This window comes from Rhinolophus hipposideros (genome assembly GCF_964194185.1).
Source record: "Rhinolophus hipposideros genome assembly, chromosome: 18".
Lineage (NCBI taxonomy): Eukaryota > Metazoa > Chordata > Mammalia > Chiroptera > Rhinolophidae > Rhinolophus > Rhinolophus hipposideros.
Genome location: NC_138064.1, coordinates 38,166,289 through 38,193,469, shown reverse-complemented (window position 1 = coordinate 38,193,469; position 27,181 = coordinate 38,166,289). Strand labels below are relative to the sequence as shown.

At 37.6% G+C, this 27,181-nt stretch overlaps 1 protein-coding gene across 1 annotated transcript in view; it reads left to right on the top strand.

Annotated features, from left to right (window-relative positions):
• GRM3 (glutamate metabotropic receptor 3) overlaps positions 1–27,181 on the top strand; it is a 229,898-nt gene that overhangs the window by 133,527 nt on the left and 69,190 nt on the right. Inside the window, exon 3 of the mRNA XM_081079463.1 lies at positions 22,496–23,351. Coding sequence (XP_080935589.1) covers positions 22,496–23,351 — 856 coding nt within the window. The remainder of the gene's footprint in view (positions 1–22,495; positions 23,352–27,181) is intronic.

Sequence of the window (27,181 nt, the reverse complement as noted above, 5' to 3'; positions counted from 1 at the left end):
AGCATGGAATATCTTTCCACCTCTTTGTGTCTTCTTCAATTTCTTTCAAAAATGTCTTACAGTTTTTAGCATATAGGTCCTTCACATTTTTGGTTAAGTTTATTCCTAGGTATTTTATTCTTTTTGCTGCAATTGCAAAGGGAATTGTTTTTTTGTATTTCTTTTTCTGAGATTTCATTGTTAGTATATAGGAATGCAATGGACTTTTGTACGTTGATTTTGTAGTCAGCAACTTGACTGTATTCGTTGATTGTTTCTAATAGCTTTTTGGTGGAGTCTTTAGGGTTTTCTATATATAGCATCATGTCATCTGCACAGAGTGATAATTTACCTTCTTCATTCCCATTTTGGATGCTTTTCACTTCTTTCTCTTGCCTGATAGCTCTGGCAAGGACTTCCAACACTATGTTGAAAAGCGGAGGCGATAGGGGACAGCCCTGTCGTGTTCCTGAACGTAGAGCAAAGGGCTTCAGTTTTTCACCATTAATTATGAGATTAGCTGAGGGCTTGTCATAGATGGCCTTTATTATGTTAAGGTATTTTCATTCTACACCTATTTCATTAAGTGTTTTAATCACAAATGGATGTTCTATCTTGTCAAATGTTTTTTCTGCATCAATTGATATAATCATATGATTTTTGTCTTTTATTTTGTTTGTGATGTATGACATTGATGGATTTGCGGATGTTGAACCATCCTTGTGCCCTGGGGATGAACCCCACTTGGTCATGATGAATAATCTTTTTAATGCATTGTTGTATTCAATTTGCTAGAATTTAGTTTAGGATTTTTGAATCTGTGTTCATCAGAGATATTGGTCTGTAGTTTTCTTTTTTTTGTGCTGTAATACCAGGTTTTGGTATCAGGGTAATGTTGGCCTCATAAAATGAGTTAGGGAGTACTGTCTCTTCTTCAGTTTTTTGGAAGAGTTTGAACAGGATTAGTATTAGATCCTCTTTGAAGGTTTGGTAGCATTCACTAGTGAAGCCATCTGGTCCTGGACTTTTGCTTTTGGGAAGGTTTTGGATGACTGATTCAATTTCGTTACTGGTGATCAGTCTGTTTAGATTTTCCAGTTCTTCATGGTTCAGCCTTGGAAGGCTATATGTTTCTAAGAACTTTTTTTTCGCAGTTGATATCTAATTTCAAAGCCCTGTGGTCAGAGAATATGCTTGGTATGATTTCAATCTTCTTAAATTTGTTGAGGCTGCTTTTATGTCCCGATATATGGTCTATCCTTGAGAATGTTCCATGAATACTCGAAAAGAATGTATAGTCTAATGTTTTAGGATGAAGTGCTCTATAAATGTCAATTATGTCCATTTCATCTCATGTGTCATTTAGGGCTGCTATTACGTTATTTAGTTTCTGTTTGGATGATCTATCTATAGCTGTCAATGATGTATTTAAGTCCCCTAGTATAATTGTGTTTTAGGCAATTTCTCCCTTTAGTTCTATAAGTATTTGCTTGGTATATTTCGGTGCTCCCTGATTGGGGGCATAAATATTGATGACTGTTTTGTCTTCTTGATGTATAGTCCCTTTTACCATTATGAAATGTCCATCTTTGTCTCTTGTTATCTTTTTCACCCTGAAGTCTCTTTTATCTGATATCATTATGACTATACCTGATTTTCTTTGGGTACCATTTGCTTGGAGTGTCAATTTCCACTCTTTCACTTTGAGTCTATGCTTGTTCTTGTAGCTGAGATGTGTCTCTTGGAGACAGCATATGGTTGGGTTTAGTTTTTTTGATCCAATCTGCTACTCTGTGCCTTTTAATTGGTGAGTTCAGTCCATTTACATTTAGGGTGATTATTGATATGTGAGGATTTCTTGTCATTCTGTAGTTTTCTGGTAAGGCTTTGTCTCCATTGTTTCTTTGCCTTTTTGTTGCTGTGTATTATTTCTGTGTGGTGGTATTCTATGATGTTTCCCTCTGTTTCTACTTTTATTACAGTATATATTTCAGTTATTGATTTTTTTTTTGAGTGGTTACCCTTAAGTTTATGTAAAAGAAAGTTTGATATTTAGAGTATTCCATTTTCTTCAGCACGCTTACTTTCTCCTTTCCCATATTCCGGTTCAGGCCTTTACTCTCCCCCTTTTTATGTTTCGGTTGCCACAAATTGTCCCTGTTGATGGTGGTCGAATAGCCTTCTTTAGTATTTCTTGTAGTGTAGGTTGTGTATTAGAAAATTCTCTCACCTTCTGTATGTCTGGAAAAGTCTTTATTCCTCCTTCGTATCTAAGGGATATCTTTGCTGGATATATTATTCTTGGCTCATAATTTCTCTCTTTCAATAGTTTGAATATTTCGCTTCACTCCCTCCTGTGTTGTAGAGTTTCTGCTGAAAAATCTGATGATAATCTAATGGGCTTTCCTTTGTCGGTTACCGTCTTCTTTTCCCTGGCTGCCTTGAGGATTCTTTCTTTGTCATTGATTTTAGATAGCTTCAATACAATATGCCTTGGAGAAGGTCTGTTGGGATTCAGGTAATTAGGTGTTCTATTTGCTTCTTGGATTTGCGGATCAAGTTCTATCCACAAGTTTGGGAAGTTCTCGTCAACAATTTGTTTGAATATATTCTCTGTTCCCTTCTCTGTTTCTTCTCCTTCTGGTATGCCCATTATTCTTATATTGCTCTTTCTGATGGCGTTAAAATTTCTTGTAGAGATCTTTCATTTCTTTTAAGTCTCAAGTCTCTTTCTTCTTCCATCTGTGTAATTTCCAGGTTTCTATCTTCAATGTCACTGATTCTTTCCTCCATCTGGTCTACTTTACTACCTAAGCTGGTTATTTCATTCTTAATTTCTTCTATTGAGTTCTTAATCTCCAGAAATTCTATTTGGTTCTTTTTTAAAATTTCAATCTCTTTCATAAAATGCTCATGTTGTTCTTTGATTGTGTTTCTGAGTTCATTAAACTGCCTTTCTGTGTTTTCTTGCATCTCGTTGAGTTTTTTCAGAACGGCAATCTTGAATTCTCTGTCATTTAAGTCACATATTTCCATATCTTTAAGTTTCTTTTCTGGAGACTTTTCACTTTCTTTCTGAGCTGTCTTGTTGCCTTGGTTATTCATGGCAATTACTGATTTATTATTTCTTTTCCTAGACATCTACAAGAGTGGTTTCTGCAACAGGTTGATAGGAAGAGGTCTTTCTTTTGTTTTCCTTTACTTGTTGGTAGAATGTTTTATTTTCTCTCCGACTGAGCCTTTTTTTTTCTCTCTCACATGGTAGTGCTATGTTTTCTCTGCATTATTCCAGCTTCTCACACAATGGGCAGGTACCCTGGGAGACGGGTTTCTCCTCTGTTAATAGTTCGCCTGGGTCACAGAGCGCAGTATCTGTGTGGGTGTGTGGAGCGCTTTTGAAGTTCCATAGCTCTTCCTGCACTAGATTCAGAGCCCGTATGTTTCAGCAGTTCTGTTTACTCCTGCAGGGATCCACACAGATAGGTGGGGCCAGGGGCGGGGTGAGTTGTGAGAAGTGGCCTAGAGCAATGGCGGCAACCACCACCACAGTCGGTCCTGCTTCCACAGCTCCCTCCCCTTTGCCTGAATTGGTTAGGCTGGGAATCTGTGTCTGTGGCCCACAGTTCTCAGAACAGCAAATATTCTGCTCTTTTGATCTGACTTTGCTATTGTTCCACTTCTAGCCCTGGGCAGGTGGGGGAGGGGCGAGCTCCGAGAGGGTAGGGAGGTGGCGGCTAGTCTCAGTGCCTAAGGCTTCCGTTCTCTGCTCGGAAGTAAGGGCTTAAACCACCATTTTCAGCCTTCTTCCCTCAGTCGTTTCTCCGAGGTCTCTGCCATGAACGTTGGCTTCAGCCGTGTTATATGCTGCCCCCTCAGCCCTGTGGGCCATAACAGAGCCCTAGCAGTCTGAGTTCTTCCCTCTCCCACAGCTGCAGTAGTTCCAGGATGCAGCGAACTCGGAGCACTGAGCTAGGTGTGAGTCTTGTGCCCGCGTGGCTCGTCTCCGCACTTCTCCCTTCCCTCCTCCCCTGCTCGCGCAATTCGCCCACCTTTAGGTGAATTAATTAGTGGGCCTCTTCGTCTTGCCTGTCTGCTGTGCAGGGAGTCTTTTGTGGAGTTATTGTTGTTCGATTATTTGTAAATTCCAGGGGAGCTTTACAGAGGCTCACCTCACGCCGCCATTTTGATGACGTGATCTATAAATATTTATATTATACCCAATATTATCACTAGTAAGTGATTTTGTGAATAGTACTCTACAGTAGATGTGTAAATATCTATTTATCTAAAGTAATGAACAAACTGCTTGGCAAATAGACATGTTTAACCTAATTTTACTATTTTATTACCTATATACTCCTCAAAAGAGGACACATTGTTTTAGGGGGAAAAATGAAGACTGTTTAAATACTGTACTTGTTTACAACAGAAGAAGCCATTTCTTAATCATCAAAGGACCTGGCTTATTGTTTTATTTATCTGGTCCATATCACTATAAAGTCACAAATGCTAATCTCCACAATATAAGTTTAAAAAATCAAAAACTGTTATGATTTTTGTCTCCACAATATAAGTTTAAAAAATCGAAAACTATTATGCTCTACTGAAAATGGTATACATTTTGCCACTAGAAAGACTTGGGTTTGAATTTTAATCCACCGGTTACTAGCTTACCTATAAAATAAGGAAAATAGCTTCTATCTTAAAAAGTTGCGGAGAGGATAAATTGAGAGAATTTGTGGGAAATGCCTCACCAAAATCTAACAGATTCAATAAATGGCAACTATTATACCTGTAAAATTATAGAAAAAGTCAGTGGAATAGCTACATCTAAAACCAACTCCATGGCTTTCCCTCCCAGTGGCTAAGCAGTTCCATGAAGTCATTACTGATCCCCCATGTGCTTCATCAGCAAGTCAATCTGTAAGACGCTCTCACTTTTGTGGTTGTTAAAAAGACCACGAAAGTGATAAAAAAGGAAAACACAGCCTTTACCTCAAGGAACTTAAAATCTGGCTATGGGTACAATATTACTATGAAATAACAGTGGCTACAATTCAGAATATGTTCATGTGGCTCACAAGTAAGAAATGATCTTTAGAAAGGTTTTGAGGATGACTAATAGGATGAGAGTTGTATTGGAGGAGGGGTAATTAGACCACAGTGAAAATGAGATGCTGGATCTGAAAAACATCCATCAGAAAGTTGTGACAGAGGTCTGTGTGCAAGATGTCAGAGACCTTGACGGGAGTAAGTGGGTGCACTGGAGAGGAAGGGAAAGAGAGAGCTTCACTCCCTCCTCCATGGCCTCCAAAGTTCCTGCCTGCTCAGGCTCTGATTAGGCCATATTTGTTCCAGCCAAGGTAAGCAGGGAGATGGAACAATTTGTCTATATAGGGAACTCCAGGCCATCTTCCAAGAAACCCTTTCCCTCAGGCCTTCTTTTCAGCTAGGCATCATGAATGAAAACAGGTCTTAGGGGATTCTTATATAGCTAAGAATTTAAGTGTATTATCCTTTTGAAACATATCTGTCTTCTAATAAGAATTCCAAAAATGGCAATCCAAAGCAATAAATTCCAATGGCAATCGAAAGCAATAAATTCCTAATGATGATTTTAAGGCACTCTTGTACATAAATGAGGGAAATATTTTAGCAGAGAGGCTTTTTCGGGGTACCTCTCACACTCACCTACTTCTGCTCCTGGACTGATTCTGATTATACAAGGTCAGACAATTAAGTTTGCAAACCTTTCACCGTGTCTGGTAACCGTGGTGACAGTGTGTAGCTGGTGGCCACAAAGATCCATGCACACCATTCAAACCTGCCATCCATTTTTAACAGCTTTTGAGTTCTTGAATATTTACTTGAAAATGTCTTTGCTTAAACTGAGGAGGGGGCGAAAAAGAGCATAAAACTATAGAGGAAAATATACTAGTACAAATCCACTATACAAATTTTAGAACTCCTATCATCTAATTTAGCATCCAGTTTCAAATCAGGTCACAAAGTTTTCAGTAATACATTTGCCTGTTGAAAGAGACAATTATAAAGAATGATAATATTTGTGTATCTTCCATTTTGTGGTTGGGTCTGTTAGAGGTTATAATCTTGCCTTTGGGGCCAGGATTGCTTTATCGGTGGGATTGCTTCAGGAGGCACTCTCTCTCCAGCTTCCTCTTCTTTCATTATTTTCCCACTAAGGAGAATTCTCCTGGAAGTCCGCAGAGGAGATATTCCCTGCAGCGTTAGTTCATACAATAGGCACTGTTGGCAGATAGTGAAAACAGCATGAAAGGAGAAATGCTTAATGATTTGCTGGGTTAAGCTGCATCACCACCGATGAAGGCTCAGATAATTATTTAACCAAGACTCTTATTAAGTAAGACAAACCACTCTGTGGTGGTCCTTTATATAAAGCAACAGTATTGATTCCTTAATTCAGTAATCAATGAAAGCTAGCATCAAAATTCTTCTTTATTAGCAAATATACATGGAATCTATCCGTCATCTCTAGTGAATAAGTTTCTTTTCCAAGCATTTTTAAGACTGTTCTGCTCTTGTCTCTAGGCTTGCAATCTGCCCACTTCAGGGACAATGGTATTTCTTCAAGAAGAGAACAGGCCAGTTGCCTTTAGCTATGCAATTGTCTCCATGGTACTTAATTTGAAGCAGTGTTTATGCTTGTGCTTTTTCAAACAGACTGTAGTTAGAGCTTCTAAGTTGTCTAGTCTAAAAGTTTTTTGAAATGTTCCAAAAATGCCCCTCACTCTTTTCAGAGGAGGTATCATTTTGTCAGTCTTTCTTGCCTAGCTGGAGCAAATTCTCGCTGGCATATGACAGATTTTGTTGTGTCCCTGAGTGTTAAAGTGACCTCAGCCACGAATGGGGATTTGGGTGACATGGTGTCTAAAAGCGGAACTCATAAAAAGGGCAGAAGAGAGCCCTGAAAGGATCTTACTACCTCTTCCCATCCCTGGTATAATCAGACCCTTTTATAGAATTTTTAGCAATATCCACATCCCGAGCACTCTCTGACCCCAGGTGATGGTCATTATAACATTGCTTATCACGACGTGGCTTTGGACATGCCACGCAGTGCTCACATCATGTCTCTGAGAAGAATACTCCTTAAACAAATCCCCTGCAGTAACTTTCACAGATTTTTATCTCGATAAGGAGAACAACACATAAAGATACTACTCTATTATTCCTCCTCCATAGTATGAAAGTAGGTCACCACTGGTCAATTTATATTAGGCATTGCCTTCTCTCAATTATTCCTCCTTTAAATTCAAATGTTTTGGGGAAGAGTCACATGTGAATTGCTGGGTCTTATTATAGGAGCATCAGAAAAATCGTTGAAGGACATGGAGTTATAAAAACCTTCAGATAGCTAGCTGTGTCCAAGTATCAGATGGCCCGCTGAACGGAAAACTTAACATTTTTTGTGGATAAATAATTGAATGTAGAGCAGAGTTTCTCAGCCTTGACACTACCAGGATGGACAATTAATTCTTTGTGGTGTGGAGCTGTCCTGTGCATTGTGGGATGTTTATTAGCATCACTGACCTCCACCCACTAGACTAGATATCAGTAGCACCTCAAGTTGTGACATCCAAAAATATTCCCATACATTGCCAAATTACAAAATTTTCCTTTTTTTTCCCCCACTGACAAACTGATTTAGAGCAAAGCACAGTTAGGACCAACATAGAAAGAGTTCTTAGAAATGAAAAGTCTGGAAGGAGGGGTATGTAAGGAAGTGAGTTCTCTGTCACTGGAATTATTCAAGCAAAAACCAGTCTATTATTGAGGAAACTGAAGCAACATATTAGTATTTGAAGTACATATTAGTATTTGATGCTCTTTAAGTTATAATCAGGTATGTCTCAATAAACCCGTAAGTTTAAAATGTCATATGTTGAAAATACATTTATTTAATACACCTAACCTATGGAACACCATAGCTTAGCCTAGCCTACGATAAACATGCTCAGAACTCTTACCTTAGCTTACAGTTGGGCAAAATCATCTTCTTGCTAGCTTCCAGCATCATGAGAGAGTATTGGACTGCATATGGCTGTCCCTGGAAAAGATCAAAATTCAAAGTACAGTTCCTATTGTATGTGTATCACTTGTACACAATTATAAATTCAAAAAATTCTAAGTTGAAACATCATAAGTCAGAGGTCGTCTGTATATGGTATTTAAGGGCATTTCTTAATTTTATAATTATGTTTTGCTCAAGCAAAATACTATGAGGATATGAATGATTACAAAGGAAGTAGCTAAAACATAAAGCAAAATAAATAATAGGCTCTGTCCCATCAGGATCACTTTGAAGAAATCCTGTCAATTGTTATTTCATTTAATCATAGCAGTATTTTTGTGAAGTTGGTGAGTCAAACATCTCATGACCTATGTACTAGAACTAGGGCACTCATAAAATCAATTGTCATCAGAAAATAAGCATTTATTAAACATATATATTTTAGGTACAGCAAGAACACTATTGTGTAAAGTCTGGGCAATATGGAGCAGAGAGAATGTAAAATAAAATTTTAAATAGTAGACATCTTATGAGCCCCTGAGATAGGTGAAAACAAATTTGGAAATATCAAATCCATACATAAAACAGGTACAAGTATAAGACCTGAGTATCAGTTGACAACACAAGTGCTAGGAGATCAGAAAGAATAACAGATTGAAAAGAAAGGAATGGAGTTGAACAGGAAAAAAACTTTTAGATCTTTGTAAATGGAAAATCTGCCTTTGAAATCTTCCTGGAAATTTGCTTTCTCATAGTCTACTGGATAATATCTGCATATTTTTTCACAAGAGAGAGAACATACTGCCACCTGGAATGTAATCTTCTGTAGCTGTCTAGAAACCTTGCCAAATCCTTCCCTCCTTCAGTTCTCAGCTCAAACCCCAACCCTTTTGAGAAACCTGTCCCAAATTCCCACTAAATAAACACACACCTCCATTACTATCCTTTTAAAAAGATTTTTATTAAAATATAGCTAACACACAATATGATATTAGTTTCAGGTGTATACCACAATTATTCAACATTTACATACCTAAAGAAGTCATCACCACAATAAGTCCAGCAACCATCTGACACTGTACCACATTATCACAATATTATTGACTATATTTCCTGTGCTGTACATTACATCCCCATGACTTATTTGTTTTATACCTGGAAATTTGGACCTCTTATTCCTCTTCACCTTTCCCTACCTTTTTACTTTTTCAATTACAGTTGACATCCACTATTATTTATATTAATTTCAGATGTACAGCATAGTGGTTAGACATTTGTAAATTTAAGAAGTGATCCTCCTGACTAATCCAGTACCCACCTAGCACTATACATAGTTATTACCATATTATTGACTACATTCCCTATGCTTTACTTTACATCTCCATGACTGCTGTGTAACAATCACTGTGTACTTCTTAATCCCTTCCCCCTTTTCACTCATATCCAATGCCCCTCCCATATGACAACCATCAAAATGTTTTCTGTATCTTTGTTTCTGTTTTGTTGATTATTCATTCTTTAGATTTGACCTATAAGTGAAATCCCATTGCATCTGTCTTTGTCTGTCTGGCATACTCCACTCAGCACAATATCCTCCAGGTACATCCATGCTGCCACAGATGGTGAGAACCCATTCCCTCCTATGGCTGAGTAATATTCTATTATATACATGTACCTTCTATTTTTTATCCATTTATCCATCCACGAACACCCAGGCTGCCTCCACATCTTGGCGATTGTAAATAATGCTGCAATGAACGTACGGATGCACACGTCCCCTCGGAGTAGCTTTTTGGGTTTTTTTGGATAAATACCCAGAAGTGGGATTACTGGATCCTTCTTTGTCTCCTGTTATTGCCTTTGTTTTAAAGTCTATTTTACCTGGTATAAGTATCACTACCATAGTTTTTCATTTGTTTGTTTCCATTTGCATGAAATATCTTTTTCCATCCCTTTACTTTCGGTCTGTGTGTATCTTTGAATCTAAAGTGGGTCTCTTGTAGGCAGCATGTGTAAGGATCTTGTTTTCTTATCCATTCAGCCACATTTAAAAGTGCTTTGGTTAACATTCTTTCATTGTAGAAATTTATCACCAGAGGTATTATCTAAGGTGAACTATTTTTTTCCTTTGCTTTGGAGTTAATTTATTATTTAATTAGTTCCCCTTCTGTCGGTGTTTATTTGGAAACTAGTCTTGTGAAAAACAGGAGGTTATCATCAGGACCACTGTTCACGGGGCAATAAATAGAATGGCCCAGGGCTTCCATTGTGGTCACATGTCTATGATGGATGTCATAGAGTGAAAAGCAAGGTATACAGACATTCCTAAGATATCAGCAAATGTTTTATGCTATGATTATAGATTAAATGGTAAGCTTATTGAAATAGGACTCCTGACTCTTTTAGTTAAACCTAACATATGATTTTGCTTTAACAACACGAAGTTCTCTTTTCAAATTACCATTAAATGTATCCCTTTTTAATAGATCAATCTGCACAAGGCTCAGTATTTCAATATGGAAACAGCCAACACTTAGCAGTTGATACTGAAGTCCATTGATTTAACGTAGTAGAAATGCTTTTACTGGTCTATGAAAAATGCAGTTGAAAATTTATACAGTATTTTTCCAATAGTGAACTTTGGAAATTTAAGAATAGTGTTCCAAAAATACCTGCAGTTAAACTCTAAGTAAACATTGATACTCTGGGCAGTGTATCAGTGGGACTTTGAACACTAAATTGTGGTGTTGCTATTTTGACATCACCCCCTGGTAGACTATGGAAATCCCTCTGTTTCGAGTGACAAAGTCCTGACTGTTACCATAGGGGGGAATTCTATAGAAGCAACACCTACAAAAATTATATTCCAAATATAAACCAGATTTCCTTGCCAAAGTGGTCAGAATGGCAAAACATATTGAGACATTTGCCATCACTCAGTCGATTAAATGTGCAAGGTGTGCCTCCCAGGGACTAGCTGATTCCTCCCAGGCACTGGGCCTCCATTTTGGGTAGCTGCCATTGCGTTTACAATGTGGCCTCAGAGAATGCAAAACAGGCAATTAAGCTCTCCCAATATGGAAAACAGGTATGATTGAACACATAATCTACAATGTGTTCAGAGTTTTTCTATAAAAAAGTAACTTCATCAAAATAAAAACTACAGATGTGCATTAAGCACAGATGATTTAGGTTTACACAGTAGTTTTAAGGAATATAATTTATACAAGATTTAAAGAAATGCAACAATAAATGCAGGTTGGTGTCATCCAGTAAATTTCAACTGTTATCAATGTCTATTTAACAGACTCTAAGTTTCTATTTCTATCTAAAAGAAAGTCTTTATGTTATCTTTTCTAAGATGCTACCAATAATTTAAAAGCTCTTTATCCTTTCTACAGTCTCCGAAAACGAGTATTATGATCTGCTTCCTTCCAAAAAGGATACGAGGTGACCTGTAATGACACAAACAGGAGAACAAATTAAGACATAAGTACTTGTGTAATTACTACCAATCAAATAAATGGTTTTAAGTGGACTCAAATTTTTCTTTAAATCTCCAATCTTGACCTTTCCATTATTAATTTATTCATTATTATTGGGATTACATGGTCCTTGGCCTTCACAAACACACAGCCAAAGTCAGAATGAGTATTTTGTACATCTGATTACCCTTCCCTGACTTTCTTTTCAAATGGGATGTCACCCACTGTAGTCTTTTCAAAACATAACTATGGTCATGTCATTCCCTTAATTAAATAATTTTAATGTCATTTTATCTCTTAAAGAATAAAATACAAAATCTTTAGCATAGCATATAAAATACTTAGCAGTCTTTCCCCAGTCACTCTATTCTTTCTTACCCTAATAATCCCTACCAGACACTGGATACCCAGATAATAATGAATTATCTGATACTATGAAAACGAATGTACATTTTCCCATCTCTGTTTTTGTGTTTTTCCTTCTGCCTAAAAACTTTCTCTTTTCCCTGCCCGACAAACTTGCTTACTCCTTAAGATCAACCCTAAAGGTCACCACTACATAGAAGCCTGCCATGACTCACCTGAATGTAATTAGTAGCTCCTTCACCTGTGTTTTTGTATCAGTGTGTGTACATATATCTCAAAATTTATCCACATTGTGTTTCTTTGTCTTCTACCAGACTATAACTTCCTGGAAGATAGTGGGGATACATTACTCATCTTAGAAAAACCTTAATTTTAGAATAGGTCCTTGTATAATTGGCATTGATCAAAGTTTGCTGAATGAATGACTGCTGGATTAAACATTATTCATCATCTCTATCACTTTATCACTTTTTGAGCATTTACTATGTACCAGCCAGTGAGTTAAGTGCTTCATGTGGGTTATCATTTAATCCTCATGTAACTTCATAATCCAGAGACTAGTATTATTCCCTTTATGCAGATGAAGAAATTGAAGTTTAAGGAATTAAAATAACTTCCTTAAATAGACAAAGCTAGTGAGAAAAGGAGTTGGGATTTCAATGCTGGCCTGTTTGATTCCAATTCTGTGCACTGAATCTATGCTTTCTGCTTTTATACCTGATGGTTCTGTTGAATTAATGAAGTTAACAGGAAAACATGAACAATACAATCCTATTGGCTACAAATAATATGGTATATATCCCTCTGCCCTAATTATTGCCACAGAATCTCAGAAGTAAATAATAATCTTTTTATTTTTAATTAGCCGACAGCCCTCTGATCCCCCTAGGCATACCCAACAGCTTTTGGTCTTTGGTTAACAGCCAACAAGAACAGGGATGACTTTTTTATTGATAAAGCTGTATTTTTCATATTATTATTACGTTGGTGCAAAAGTAATTGCAGTTTTTGCAATTATTTTTAACCATTAGAATAACAAATTACTTTTATACCAACCTAATATTAGACAGCGACTTCAGGGGCTACAGAAAAATATGGATTACTTCAACTTGTGGCTCTCAAGAGGCATTGCCAAAAATCAATATCTAAGGTACTAAAAAGGACCTGTTTCTACCAAGTCTGTCGGTGTCAAGTTACCCTGGGAGTTGTGCTTTTTACTAGTGTTGCTAGCAAATACGAAAGCACTCTGGACCAGATATGACATAAACTTTTTGATCCCATTGTTAGTGACTGGAATCCAAACCAATTCAGTTCCTTGATTTCTGTTGAAAATTCTTTCTTGGGGTAAAAAAGGAGCAAAGAGCAGATATAGACTGATTTAGTGGGGAAAATACATTTTTGTTCCTCCTGTAAGTACCTGCTAAGTCTGGGTAGAAATAAAGTTGTTCCTGAGATAGTGCCTTGTTAGTAAGGGAACAAGACAGACACTTGTCAAATGTGGAGTGGCACTGTCATGATGAGAAACCTGATGTGTCTTATAATGCCAGTCTTCTGGGCAAAAAAAGTGTGATTCAAAGAATTCTATGTGGTCAGTATATCATTGCAGCCTCAGCAATGAGCTACAAGAAGGACAAAATGGATAACCTTACTATTAATAATAAGTCCCTTACTCACAAATAAGGAAAATGAAAGTGTCTGACTATCTGGGTTCTAAACCACAGATGTTAACTACAGCAATTTATGGAGAAGGTGGGATAGAAATCCGTGTTCCTTCGAGTCATTTTTGAAAATTTCTGCCATGATTAAGGGATCTTGTCTCAAATGTCCATGCAAGACCATCAGGAATCAGGACTAAGTCATGCTGTTGAATTCGAATGGCAATATGAATTTTTGAATGTTTTTGTGTCCTGAGGGGATTAGAAAGTACAAATTGGTAGTCACCGGGATATGAAATAAAGTTCGGGGAATATAACCAATAATGTTGTAAAGATTATGTAGGGTGCCAGATGGGGACTGGACTTACCATTTCATAGATTGTATAGGTGCCTGACCACTGCACTACACAACTGAAGCTGATATAGAATAATATTGAATGCCAACCATAATTAAATATGTATATGTATATATATATATATATATATATATATATTTATGCATGTATATAATATATATAAAATATATATTTATTAAATACGTATTAAATGTATATATTTATTAAATATATATTATATATTATATATATTATATATATGTAGTCATGGGATATGGAGTACAGCATAGGGAATATAGTCAATGGTATTGTAACAGCTACATATGATGTCAGAGGGGTAGTAGATTGGGGGAATTATCACTTTGTGAGGGGTATATATGTCTAATCATTATGTTGTTTTGTATACCTGAAACTAATACAAAAAAAGTTAAATTAAATTTAAAAAAGAATCAGTGACTTTGCAGATTATACTGAGAAAACTGGCATTTACTTACTATACCCCCATTATATGATTTCCTAAATCCAGATTAATCTCTGGCCTTCAGGCATGGGCTTCAGTCAACTCCTTTCATGTAAAACATTCCCAGATGTGCTGCTGCAGGTAGTATGGTCCAAAAAAAAAGTGACTAATCCTTTCCACAATAACAATACGATTGGCATCCTTTATAGGCAGATAACTCATGTGATATGAGCAGTTTGAATTCCTCAAGCAGCTTCCCAACTACATACCACCTCCAGTTCCCATTTAAAATTCAATGCAACCTGGAATACTGTACAACTAATAGAGTAACTTGATCAATCTGAATAGGAGGGTCACTGTGGACTCTTAGCATCACAACTTTTAAAACTTGCTTTATGTAATAACCTGGGTTGTGAGATAGCAGATGTACAGCACGTAGTGGTTCTCTTCCAGGCTGATACATAAGCATTAAATTTAAAAAAATGAAACAAAGCATTCAGCACTGCATGTGTAAAAAAACAACTGAAGGTGCAGGCTTATTCTTAGACACCAGCCCCAAAGACATATATGGACAGCACAGAATGTAGAGGTGATAATTGAAGGTGATCATTGAGCCTCCTGATTCCCAAGATCACAGCAGTGGGTTATTTTTCAAATATATAGAGTTCAGCTCTGTAGATAGCACTTTTCTTGGAAATTGAGCACATAATGCCTCTTTGCCATCTGGAATTTTTGTAGCTAAGCATAGATCCACATAAAGACCAATGACTGTTGTTCCCATTAAAGTATCAGCACAGCCTCAGAAGCCAATAGCAAGGGAAGTTCTGAAAAGAATCCTCATGATGGACAATTACCTTAGGGGGAAGCTTATTTCTACTAGACTCTAAATTTGCATACTCCTTTTTGTCTTCTGTTAAAAAAATATTTGGCATTGTGTCACCACAGAAGGCATAAAACTCATGTTTGAAATGGGTATGTCATCGATGTCCCGAGTGCGAAGAGTGACTAAAGTAGACACTCAGAGGTGACTTTGAAATTTTTAATTCATATTTTCTTTTTTTCACAACTGCAAAGGATACTAGACTACCTGAGCTCTTTCCCATAGTTCATACTCTTTTGCTTCCATGATGAGAACACCATTGAAATGAAGCATGGCACCAGAAATCCTAAAAAGAACAGTACCCATAACTTGCTAAAAAATGTTAGGAGAAGTAAACTCCCAAATAAATTGGTCTTTAACCCAAAATTTCCAACAGTGAATAAGGATGGTTTGGATTCCTACAGTAGCATCACTCCACAATCAGCAAATGATTACAGGAAAGGTAAAGTTTTACACATTCCCCCCCCCCCCAAAAAAAAGAATAAGTAAGCAACTGATATGAGCTCTGAGTGTTTGGCTGTTTCTGAGTCTTGCACGTAATACATTTGTATTGCACGTAATACAATTGTTTATAACCTTATCTTATCAGCAGGCGTTAGTATCAGTTCATATGGTGAAGTCTGCCTTAGGTATAAGTTTACATGACTCCTATTTTAGGTTTATGTAGCTTGAGGATTAAGACTGCTTGAATAAGGCCATTGGTTTCTTTTCCTTAGAACAAAGAGGCAGTTTTCTAGCCTAACGGGAATTGATGCAGTGACTAGATGTACTTGGTATGATGTTTATTACCTTCTTTACTCATAGGTAGTTACATAGAGATAATTTGGAGAAATTTGTTTAATGGTACGAAAACCTTGCTTCAGATTCCTAAGGGTCTACAACAATTCCTTGTCTTATGTGCCATCTTATTTAGGTGAAAATTGACTATAATCAGTGAAGGATACACATTGTACAGCAAATTGTTTATCAGTAGTGTTCGAGAGCAGCTTTACGTTGCTTGCTGGTGGTCAGCTATTTTGTTTTTGTTTTTGTATTTTCCCCCACAGAAACGTATCTTTGTAATTAGAAAAGGTAACATGGACGAGCAGGAAACTATCAATTCATGCATCGACTCATTCACTTAAAAAACATGGAGTGCCTCTGTACTCTGCAAGGCTTTGAGGAAACAGGGATGAAAAACACACATCTACTGTCTTTAAGAGTTTTCATTTGAGTAGAGGCATCTGTGAATAATCTACTCATATACTTGGATTACAGTGTCATGAGGGAAATACACGGAGTGAAAGTCTCAGAGAATGTATACAACTCAGTCCGAAGTGAGGTTTCAAGAACAGGTTCTCAGAAAAGGGGCCTTTGATGGGAGTAGCTGAGCAAACAAGTGATAAAGGTCATTCCAAGCAGAAGGATCAACATGTGCAAAGGCATGTAGATTTCAGAACACAGAAAATTGAAGAAACTGCATAGATTTGAGTTCATTTAGACGGAAAAACAATGGGAAAATGGTAGCAGACATTCACCAACATGTACCAGGGTCGTGCTGGACAACTATTGCAGGTGAAACCCAGCCTAAATAACTACAGTTTACAACCAGAAAACTGGGGAAAAGACAAAAATACTAGTTTGAGATCTTAGTATTTGCTGGAAAACATAGTAGTTACCTGGCCAAGACCAGCTTCCTATGCAGTTCTCATCAAGCCAGGAAAAAGAGTTAATATATTTGTGACTTGATAGGTTACAACGAAAACATGGCAATATGAAGTCCTGGATAAATTCAAGCCATCCAGAAAATGGATACCCAAGGTGTCTGAACATTGACTATAAAACTCTAGTACACACTACAGATGGAAAGTGTTTCTGCTAAGTCTGCACGCAGCCTCTCAGACCCTAGGATCTGTCATAAGGTGATTGCATCTGTCACATAAATCATAAAACCAAACGTGATCATGATATTTATAGCTTGAAGTTTTCAACCTCTCAGTTGAAATTTCCCCTGCATTCTTAGACAACTCTTTTTATCTCCGTAGATGATCAGTCAATAAACGAATGTTTATAGAGTCGCAAGAAAGCATAGACTGAGAAATGAAAAAGTATACTTTTAATAACAAGGAATGATTGCTTATAATCCTCAAATCAAGGAATTCATGTCTTTATAAATAAAAAAAACGACAAACATGTTATAACCTGAAATGTATCACTGCTACATTGTAGTGAGAAGAATTGTGTGTGGCTGAGATTAAGAGCTTGGATTGCAGAATGATTGAATTAGTTGGGAAATTGAGCATACATAGTGTCAAAACGCCTGGGATTAAATCCTGTCTTTACCACCTATGGGCTCTTCTGCAAGATCCCTATGTGCTGTGTGCCTCCGTCCCTCAGTTTAAAATGGGATACTGGTATAATAGTATCTACTTCATAAGATCATAATGAGAATTAAAGGAGATAATACAAGTACATCTACAACCGGTGGATCTAAATTGGAATCTAAAGAGAGCAAACCACTCAATAACCTCTCTTTGACTTTTGCCACCCTTGGATTTCAGGGAAATTTCTGCAACATTCAACTTTGCATTGGTACCCTCATTTCTCCTAGTTTTCTTATTCTTTCTTCATTTGTGTAATTTTTACTTAAATCAAGAAATGGGTATTTCTCCCTCTGTAATTTCATCTTATTGACAGAGAGGGAGACTAGTCCTTTGGAAAAAATCAAGTGACTGGGCTTTCCTCATTGCTTTTCTACTTATTCGTAAGCTTTAGCTTCGTAACTTATACAGCAAAAGTAAAAGGCTTTTATTAGCTTCATGGCTCCTTCCAGCTCTACACTGTAATGATCTTATAGCTTATTTATATTTTTTTCCAAAGTTATTGATAAAAATTTGATCTTACGTGACCATCTCATACAGAATTTTTTCCAAGTCGTTCTCTTTCGGTATATTTAATTCTGTCATCCAATTCCTATCACTTTTCCTTTTCCACAAGAATCTAAATGATGTCATCAGTGTCTTGTTGAAGTCATGGTCCCCCATGACTACAACTCTTCACTAAATGATTCAACTAATGTTGAAGAGATTCTAGTGGAATTGACTTTTTGTGAATCTGTGTTGATTCCTGGTAACCAATTGCCTTATTCATTTCTAAGTGCTTACATGCCCTCTATTAGAAAACTCTATTCTAGAAAGTTACCAAAATACATCATGCTTATTTATATTTATTCTTGATTTATAGTTCCCGAATTTGCCCTTACCACCCTTTGTACCCTCTAACAGTCTCCTATTATTGATTTCTCAAAGACTATCGATAGTTATTACATCATTTAATCTGTGATTTCTTCCAGGATCACAGATTCCAGGATACAGTACTGGAGACAAACTCAGTTACTATGATTATGAGCTTTTCTTTCACTATTCTCTCCTACTTTGACATGAAACAACTTTCTCATATTAGTGTATCACCAATTCTAGGTTAGGAAACATTCTCATTGGGGAGAATCAGGATGCAAGGACTGGGCAGTGTCTGTTTTTTACTTATCTAGAACCAATTTCCCCATCCAATGGTTCTCTCTTCCCACCACATCTTCTGAAACATAATGTACACACAAAACAATGACAACAATAAAACCCATCTTGCTCCATTTTCACATTCTGTGCTTTTAATCTTCCTAATTCTCATAGATTCATCCCAATCATTTATGTTGTCCATGGGGATGCCCAAGGACCCAGTATACCAATAGTATCCATCCCTCGCCACTAGTTCTTTTAACGCTAAAATCCCTTAATGCAGCCTACCAACTTAGTGGGTCCTTTGGAGATCTTGTCTTTTCTAACTTGTTGAGACTACTCTGTATTTTCTGAATTATTTTTTGTCTTCTTGTCTCTCTTCAGCTATATACCTTTTCAGAGTCTCTATTCGTGAGAAGTGTATCTCTACACTTAAAATATTTTTTTAAAAAAGCGTATATAATTAGATCCTGTTTTTTCTTCTGCCACTCCTACTAATAATCTAATTGGGTAACTTTCTTCCAGAATTTCACATTACTTCCCCATCCTAAAATGGTACTTATTTTAAAAATGATGTCCAGTGTAGGAGTTCCCCTTATTCTTCATGCTTTCTCAGAGAAACCATATGGCCAGTAAAGTGAGTCAAGAATGTTTTAGATGCCCAGGTTTTAGAAAACGGAGATAGGAAACATCCAGCTGACAAATATCTGGATATCCCCCAACCCTAGTTTTAAGTTTTATGTTAAAAAGATGTTCCTACTAACGGCAGTTAGGCAGTTCCTGGTGTGTGCCACAACATTGCTTTGATTTCTCTCTTTTATTCTTCCTACCGGGTGCCTTTCTGTGCTTCAAACTTCAGATTCAGTCACACAGGAGAGGGTAGACAGGAAGTTATGAGAGGATAGCCGTGGTACTTAAAGTGAAAACCTTGATTTTGCTCCCACTTTCTAATTATACAATTATTAACAACTTTTTTCACGTAGTAGAACTCAGTTTTCGCCTCTGTAAAGTGGAGATAATAATATGTATCATAAAAGGCTGTTTTGAATATAAAAGGAATATATAGATTATATATATGTATATAGAGAGATATAGATATAGATATCCCCAGTACATTGATAACTGGTTTTACAATAGAATAAACACATTTTTAAAATGCATAAACCAAACTATGAACTTTATTCTTCTCTAGAAATCAGGTTCAGGTGGGTAAGAAGGAAAGGAAGGGAAATTTATAATTTGCTGATTTCTGTGGTGATTACTTTTTACATTAAGTATTTTTATTCTTATAATCTAAGGAAATTAATTATGAAAGGAACAGCTCACCATGATAAAAGCAGATCAGCGCTTTGTTCTATAACTCACTATAGATGGTACAATTGAGATTATACTTATTTCCTTATAAGTGTTCCATTCTCATGTTTCAGCTCACTGAACACGTCTCCTTTTTCTAGAGTAGGTTGTAATATCCTCATTAAACACTCACACAGAGAGAGAAAAAGGGAGGGAGGGAGGGAGGGAGGGAGGGAAAGAGGGAGGGAGAGAGAGAGAGAGAGAGAGAGAGAGAGAGAGAGAGAGAGAGAGAGAGAGAGACTATCCTTAAAATGATGGCAATAACTGCAGTTTTATTCTAACCCACCACCTTTCCAAAAATGCTACAGCTTATTGTGCCCCTTCCCAGTAGAGAATCATTGTCATATTGCCATTATTCTATGTCTAGTTCATTCTCTTGTACAGCCTGTCTTATTTGTAAATTGTTCTCATATTCTGGAGAGGTAGACATGAAGCCACAGGATTCTATCAGTCAAAAGACAAGAGCTATTTTCTTAAAGCCCTCAGAAGAAGAAAGTTCCCAGTTTAGGATTCTTCCACGTAGTTCCTAGCCAGAAAGTAATGTCTCTGGGCATTTGCTAGATCCTTTCATTCTCTGCTTCCTTGAGGGGTTCAGGTCCTGATGCATATAACTGTAGCATCAAGAAGAGGTGGCCTCTTTAGTGCTACCCAGAAACTTCATAATCAAGCCAAGCCTATGCACAGACAGGGTTCTTATCACCAGTCTGCCACAGTGGTACATGAACCCAAAGGAAGCCAGGTACTCAGTAGTGGCTCAGTGCCATCTCAATCAGTCTGAGTAAATGAGCCATGTTCCTATGTTCAAATGAATTAGTATAGGCCATGTTGTCTAGGGTCCTGAGGAAAGAAGAAATAAATGGTATAATAGCCTTCATCTACCCACCAACCCCTTCACTCACTCTATTCCCCAAAATTCACTTGTCTCCTAGAATATAAAAAGTCTTTAGCAAATACAAAACACAAGAGAGATTTGGGTCCTAAATTTGCATTATATTGCATGCTAAGTGCCAGATTTTCTAGCTGTTCTATTTATAGGTAAGTGAGAGGTACCAGGATTTGAAAAAATATAGACAACATTTTCGATAGCTCTGGGCTATATCAAGTGTTGGTTTTATAGCAGGGCCAGATCTCCAAGAACATGCTGTGTGGCTGTGTACGAACTTGGCTGTTGGTTTCCTTTGCCAATTGAAATGATGATTAATCAGGACTCAGATGTCAGTTGTTTTATATTACTTGTGCTCTGCTAACAGCTGCCTATTTCAAGCTGTGCTTCCTACATGTTGAATATAAACCTGAAACCACAATTTCCAAAAGGAAAATTTCACAGTACAGAGTATATCGGAATACTGATGTTGTTTCTGATTAAAGTCCACTTAGTATATTGCATAACTAAAGTCAGTATAGAGAAAGACGTGTTCAGAATATGTGGGGTAGCCAGGAAAGAAAAACCAACTTATTATTAGATATAGCTATAATTGGTGTAGATATTTTAAAACATATATTTACATAACACTTTGTGCATAAAATTCTCCTTGATAAGCTCATGTCACTTTCTTATTCTGTAATAAATAATGAAATTATTATTGATAGGTGAATATAAGAAATTTAAATTCTTTATCCAGAATAAGTTTTAAACATTTTGAAATAGATGGTTCTTTCTTAGCAAGGTCCTCAATAGTTTCTTATTTGCTTTTTAATCTAAAATATTATAAAATAGCATTTGTATGCTTTCTTTTCACATAGTTCAAGTTAGAAAGAAAAATTTTAAAAGAAAAAGAACGCAAAGAAAACATTGGTCAAGCTTTTCTGAAGTTTAGAAAAGTATATGCCGAAAATTTGGGGTGGACCAAATAGAATTGATTTTTTTTGGGTGTGTGTGTGTGCTTAACCCAGATAATAAATGTCTAATTTGGACTGTCCATGTGGCATACAGTTCCCAAATTAAACTCTTTCAGAGACTGCTGTTTTTAGCGAAAGAGGGGGAAGTGAGAATTAGACAACATCCAGGCTTTTTCTATACAACTACAGCCAAGTTGTCTAAAAACTAAATTTGGCCAATTCACTGTAGTTCACTGTTTGACTGAGTGATAAGAGGACCCCAGATACTTCAAACAACCACAGTGAGGACACCTGAACAAACCTGATCCTAGTCCGCAGTCTAGCATACAGTCTGGAAGAGAAAGGGGCATGCCCTTCTCCTTTCTCCACTATGACCTTTCCCGAAGCGTAAACTACCTGCTTGGAAACTGCTGCCTAATATCCAAAATACAGTCTCCAGGAACGCATCTGGCAAAGCATCAAGAAAAGTTTAGTGACTAGCGAGCAAGAAGTGAAAAAGGAGCGGGGTAAAAACGTTGGTATTATTCATTTTTTTATGTCCAGTTATTTAGTTCTGAGTTCCTGAAACAGGCATCTCCCTTTCCCCCTCCTCTCAGGTGGCCAACCTGCTCCGGCTCTTCCAGATTCCTCAGATAAGCTACGCGTCCACCAGTGCCAAACTCAGCGACAAGTCACGCTATGATTACTTTGCCAGGACAGTGCCCCCCGACTTCTACCAGGCCAAAGCCATGGCCGAGATCTTGCGGTTCTTCAACTGGACCTACGTGTCCACCGTGGCCTCCGAGGGTGACTACGGGGAGACCGGGATCGAGGCCTTTGAACAAGAAGCCCGCCTGCGTAACATCTGCATCGCCACCGCAGAGAAGGTGGGTCGCTCCAACATCCGCAAGTCCTACGACAGCGTGATCCGAGAGCTGCTGCAGAAGCCCAACGCGCGCGTCGTGGTCCTCTTCATGCGCGCCGACGACTCGCGCGAGCTCATTGCCGCCGCCAGCCGCGCCAACACCTCCTTCACCTGGGTGGCCAGCGACGGCTGGGGCGCGCAGGAAAGCATTATAAAGGGCAGCGAGCACGTGGCCTACGGTGCCATCACCCTGGAGCTGGCCTCGCAGCCAGTCCGCCAGTTTGACCGCTACTTCCAGAGCCTCAACCCCTACAACAACCACCGCAACCCCTGGTTCAGGGACTTCTGGGAGCAGAAGTTCCAGTGCAGCCTCCAGAACAAGCGGAACCACCGGCGCGCTTGCGACAAGCACCTGGCCATCGACAGCAGCAACTACGAGCAGGAATCCAAGATCATGTTTGTGGTAAACGCGGTCTATGCCATGGCCCATGCCCTGCACAAAATGCAGCGCACGCTCTGTCCCAACACCACCAAGCTTTGCGATGCTATGAAGCTCCTGGACGGGAAGAAGTTGTACAAGGATTACTTGCTGAAAATCAACTTCACAGGTAAGCAAGGGGCCTTTTAATCATCGTCTATGGTGCAAACAGGGATTGTCAGACAGGAATCAAATACTTTGGCCTACACCCAGAAATCCTTGACTCAGAGCTATAACAAAGGATTCAAACTGTTAACCCAATATTCCGAGATGCAGTATGATGGCACTTTGATGTTCTTCCTCATTTGTAAGTGAATATCTTGCTTGGTACACTACGTGAAACTGAAAGGACCCCGTAGGCCAGGCTGATCCACAGTAGCTGATGTAGGCTATGCTACATTTGTTCTCTTTCTTGTTAGCCGTACAGTATAACACTCATGATAAGGGCATTTAGTCTTTTAGCAGAACTGGCAACCCTGTAAGAAACATGAACTTCCAAACCTTCCTTCTGGGTGATTTGAGCAATAGAATCTCATAACTTTTACAGTGCGTGGGAGAAAAAAAAAATCTCTCTTTTCCCAGCATCCAATTGGGGGCTGGGGGGAAGATACTCGGACCATGGTGATTTCCAGGTATTTGAGTTTATTTCCGTCTGCTTAGAAACAATTCCATGTCAGCATTAAGAATTGTGGATTTTCTTAAATTCTGTTATGAAACGAAACTTTTTCTGGGAGCCTGAGTGTAAGCAAGTTGAAGAATAATGGAAGTCATTGTGATATACTCGGGAACACGTAAAAGTGTGTTCAAAGTGGCTTTTGCTGCCTTTGCATTTTCTTCTAAACATGGCCTAAGTATTTTTAAATATAACATTGCTTTTTATTGCATTGCTAACATATAAGAAGCACACATTTTTCAGGTTTGCGTAAAGTACAAGTGGTATCAGCGCATTAAGGTACTGGTTCTGGGGACCTTAGCTTAATTCCAAACCATAAAATGGTAAGTAATATTAGTAGGCACAAAAGATTTTGGTGTCTAAAATATTACAGTGATGAAATGCTTTCGTTTGCCTAGGTTGCTAATAATCTCGCATGGCACTAGGACATCATTCTAGTCTGCACAGTGTGTCTCAATTAATTTATCATCCAAACATGAAAGTGTGTATGCTCAAATCATACTATCATTGCAGTAAGTAGCAGTTCTCACGTCTCCTTTATAGATGATCATTCAGAAGTAAAATGGCCTGAAAAAATCACTGGTAATACTGAGAGAGAACTCCATGACCAGTGTTTCCTCTTTTAGAATTCTAATCACTAAACCAGCCTTGAAAATAACCACAGAAATGACCAGCCTGCATTTTTGCACATCTTTTCTTCATTCACCCAGAGGGAGCCAAAAGTAGCAAAAATGAATTATGTCAATATTTCTTCCTATCCACCTGACGGATACTAGCTCTTAATATTAGAATAAGTGGTAAAGGTTAAACCTTTTATGTGCCCTATATTCCAACAGGTATATTCCATATAGAAACAACAAAAAATGTAAAAATCACAAATCAGCATTTATCTCCAAATCACAGATCAGTTCTCATGGACATCTCCAGAAAAAAAGAATGGACCATAGAGTCAGTATAGAAGAATATGTTTCTCCTAAATATAAGTGAACTCTCAGGTATCTATAAATCGTATCTACAATGCATTTAACTTTTAAAGGTAAATAAGATAAGTACCCCCCCTTGGACTACTTGGGGTAATCATTTATCTTTATTCACCATATGTATTAATGAACTGTTATTCTAGTTCATTGCTTACTCCTTAGCATGCAAATACATCTACTCCTCAACAGCTTATAGAAAGGGAACTCTTAAATTTCACGGAGCCCTCAAAAGGTGTTTTATGTGACCAAAATATTTTCCTTCATTTCCCTGAGTCTTAAATGACAAAGAAAAGTGAAGAAATAAGGTCATTATTTAGATAAAAAAAGAAAAGTATTTTCTTTTTGTCTTCCTTGTTCAATTATTGGCTTTGAATCTACCATTTGGTTTGGCTGTGCAGTCCTGACCATTAATTGGCATTTTAGCTTTCTCAATTTGTCCGACATTACCAGTCATTCTCCATCTCTGAAGACAGTAAACGATGAAAAACAGATTTAAACTACAGAAAAAAAAGGGACTTTAGACCAGCCACCAGGTAACTATGTTCAGCAGTGAGAATTGGACAAGAAAACGCTTTACTATGAGAAGATACCAATATGCTAAATTAGATAAATATGTACATTATAATACAGTATCCTACAAGGCTCTACCTGATTTGCCTCCTCCCTCTCCCTTGCCACTCCCCGGTCATCACCTTTTACGCTCCCTCTTTCTTATTTCATTCCAGCCACCCTTGTTTAGGGACTTTCCACTGCCAACACACTGCTTGCGGTGCCCTTTCCCCAGATATCCCCTGTGGCTGATTAATCCCCTTACTTCCTTCAAGACTTCACTTAAATGTTGGCTCCTCGAAGAGGCCCACCTGACAAGCCTTAAAATTGCAATGTAATGCTTCAACCCACACGACTGGTATCCTCATTTCCCTTTAACTGGCTCTCCTTTTTTTCCACCATGATTTTTTTGCCTTCTCCCATACCACATCATTTATTATTTTCAGTTTATTCTTTATTGTTCCATCTTCACACTTGAAGACAAACTCCATGAAAACAGATCCTTATCAGTGTTGTTCACCAGTGTAGCCCAAGCATAACAGGCAGTCCATAAATATTTTTTGATTATGAATAGCACTTAACACCCAAACTCATATTTCCTTCTCTATCTCCATTACTAGATTGTGAGCTTTTTTATGGCAGAGAACATGTTTCATTCTGGCCTAACAGTTTCTGATACAGAGTGGGCATTATATAAATGTTTATTGAAGGAATAAGGAATGACAAAAACAATAAGTAGATTTGTAATATGAATTTTTGTGTGAAAATTTATTGTGTCTGTTTTGTTCATTAACAAATGGATTTTAAGAAAGAGAAGTATATGACTTCTAGAATGCCTTGCTTTTTGCATTTTTCACCTAAATACTGTCCTTTAGTTATGTTCTATCATTGTATTTTAGATAAATTTAAATCCAAATGGCATTAGTGCTGGGTCTTTTATCCATCACTGCTTTATAGATGAAGCCCCAAAACTGAAAGTGATTTGCCCAAGGCCATCATCTGGCTAGAGTTGGAGGCCAAGACTGAAATCCAGGTCACTGGATCCAGTGCTGCTTTTGTACATATACACGGCGCCCAAACACCTAATAGTTTCTGACACACACTAGATACTAACGGAATGTTTATTAAAGGAATGAAAAATGATCAATAAATAGGTCCGAAATATGTTTCTTTTTGTACTCTTTTTTATTGAGGATCTCTTTAATGCACCTGGGATCTCCTTTTTCAATTATTTGGATCTAAGGTGGTTTATAAACTACCCATAATTTGGAAGTTGAGCCTTAGAATCTAAACCTTAGGATATTTTCTTAAAGTTTCAAAGCATTTTTTTATTAGTAAAATATTTCCACCTGAAATAGCCATGTCATCTAGAATTCTAAAATAAATATTTAAACGAGAATTATGTTTGATGTCAGGTGACTTTTCAAAAGTGCTTTCAGTAAAATTCCATGTGCTCATCATGTAACAGGAAAGCATAAGCTGCCCAAGACAGTTAAAAGCAGAGGAAACAGAGAGGGCCAAGAAGCATTTAAAGAAATGCACTATCATTGTCATTTTGTGTGTTCACACTACAGTATAATCTCTCACTTTTTATTCTGAGACCAGTTCCAGAAAGTGAAATAAAGTAAAAGCATAGTTACAAAAGGTCTCCCTAAAGATGAACTGCCCCTACTCCTTACCTGATAGAGGTGGAAATTCAGGATGTCAGCATTATTATCTTCTCTCACTAAAGCACATAACAATGAATTCAGCTGTCAG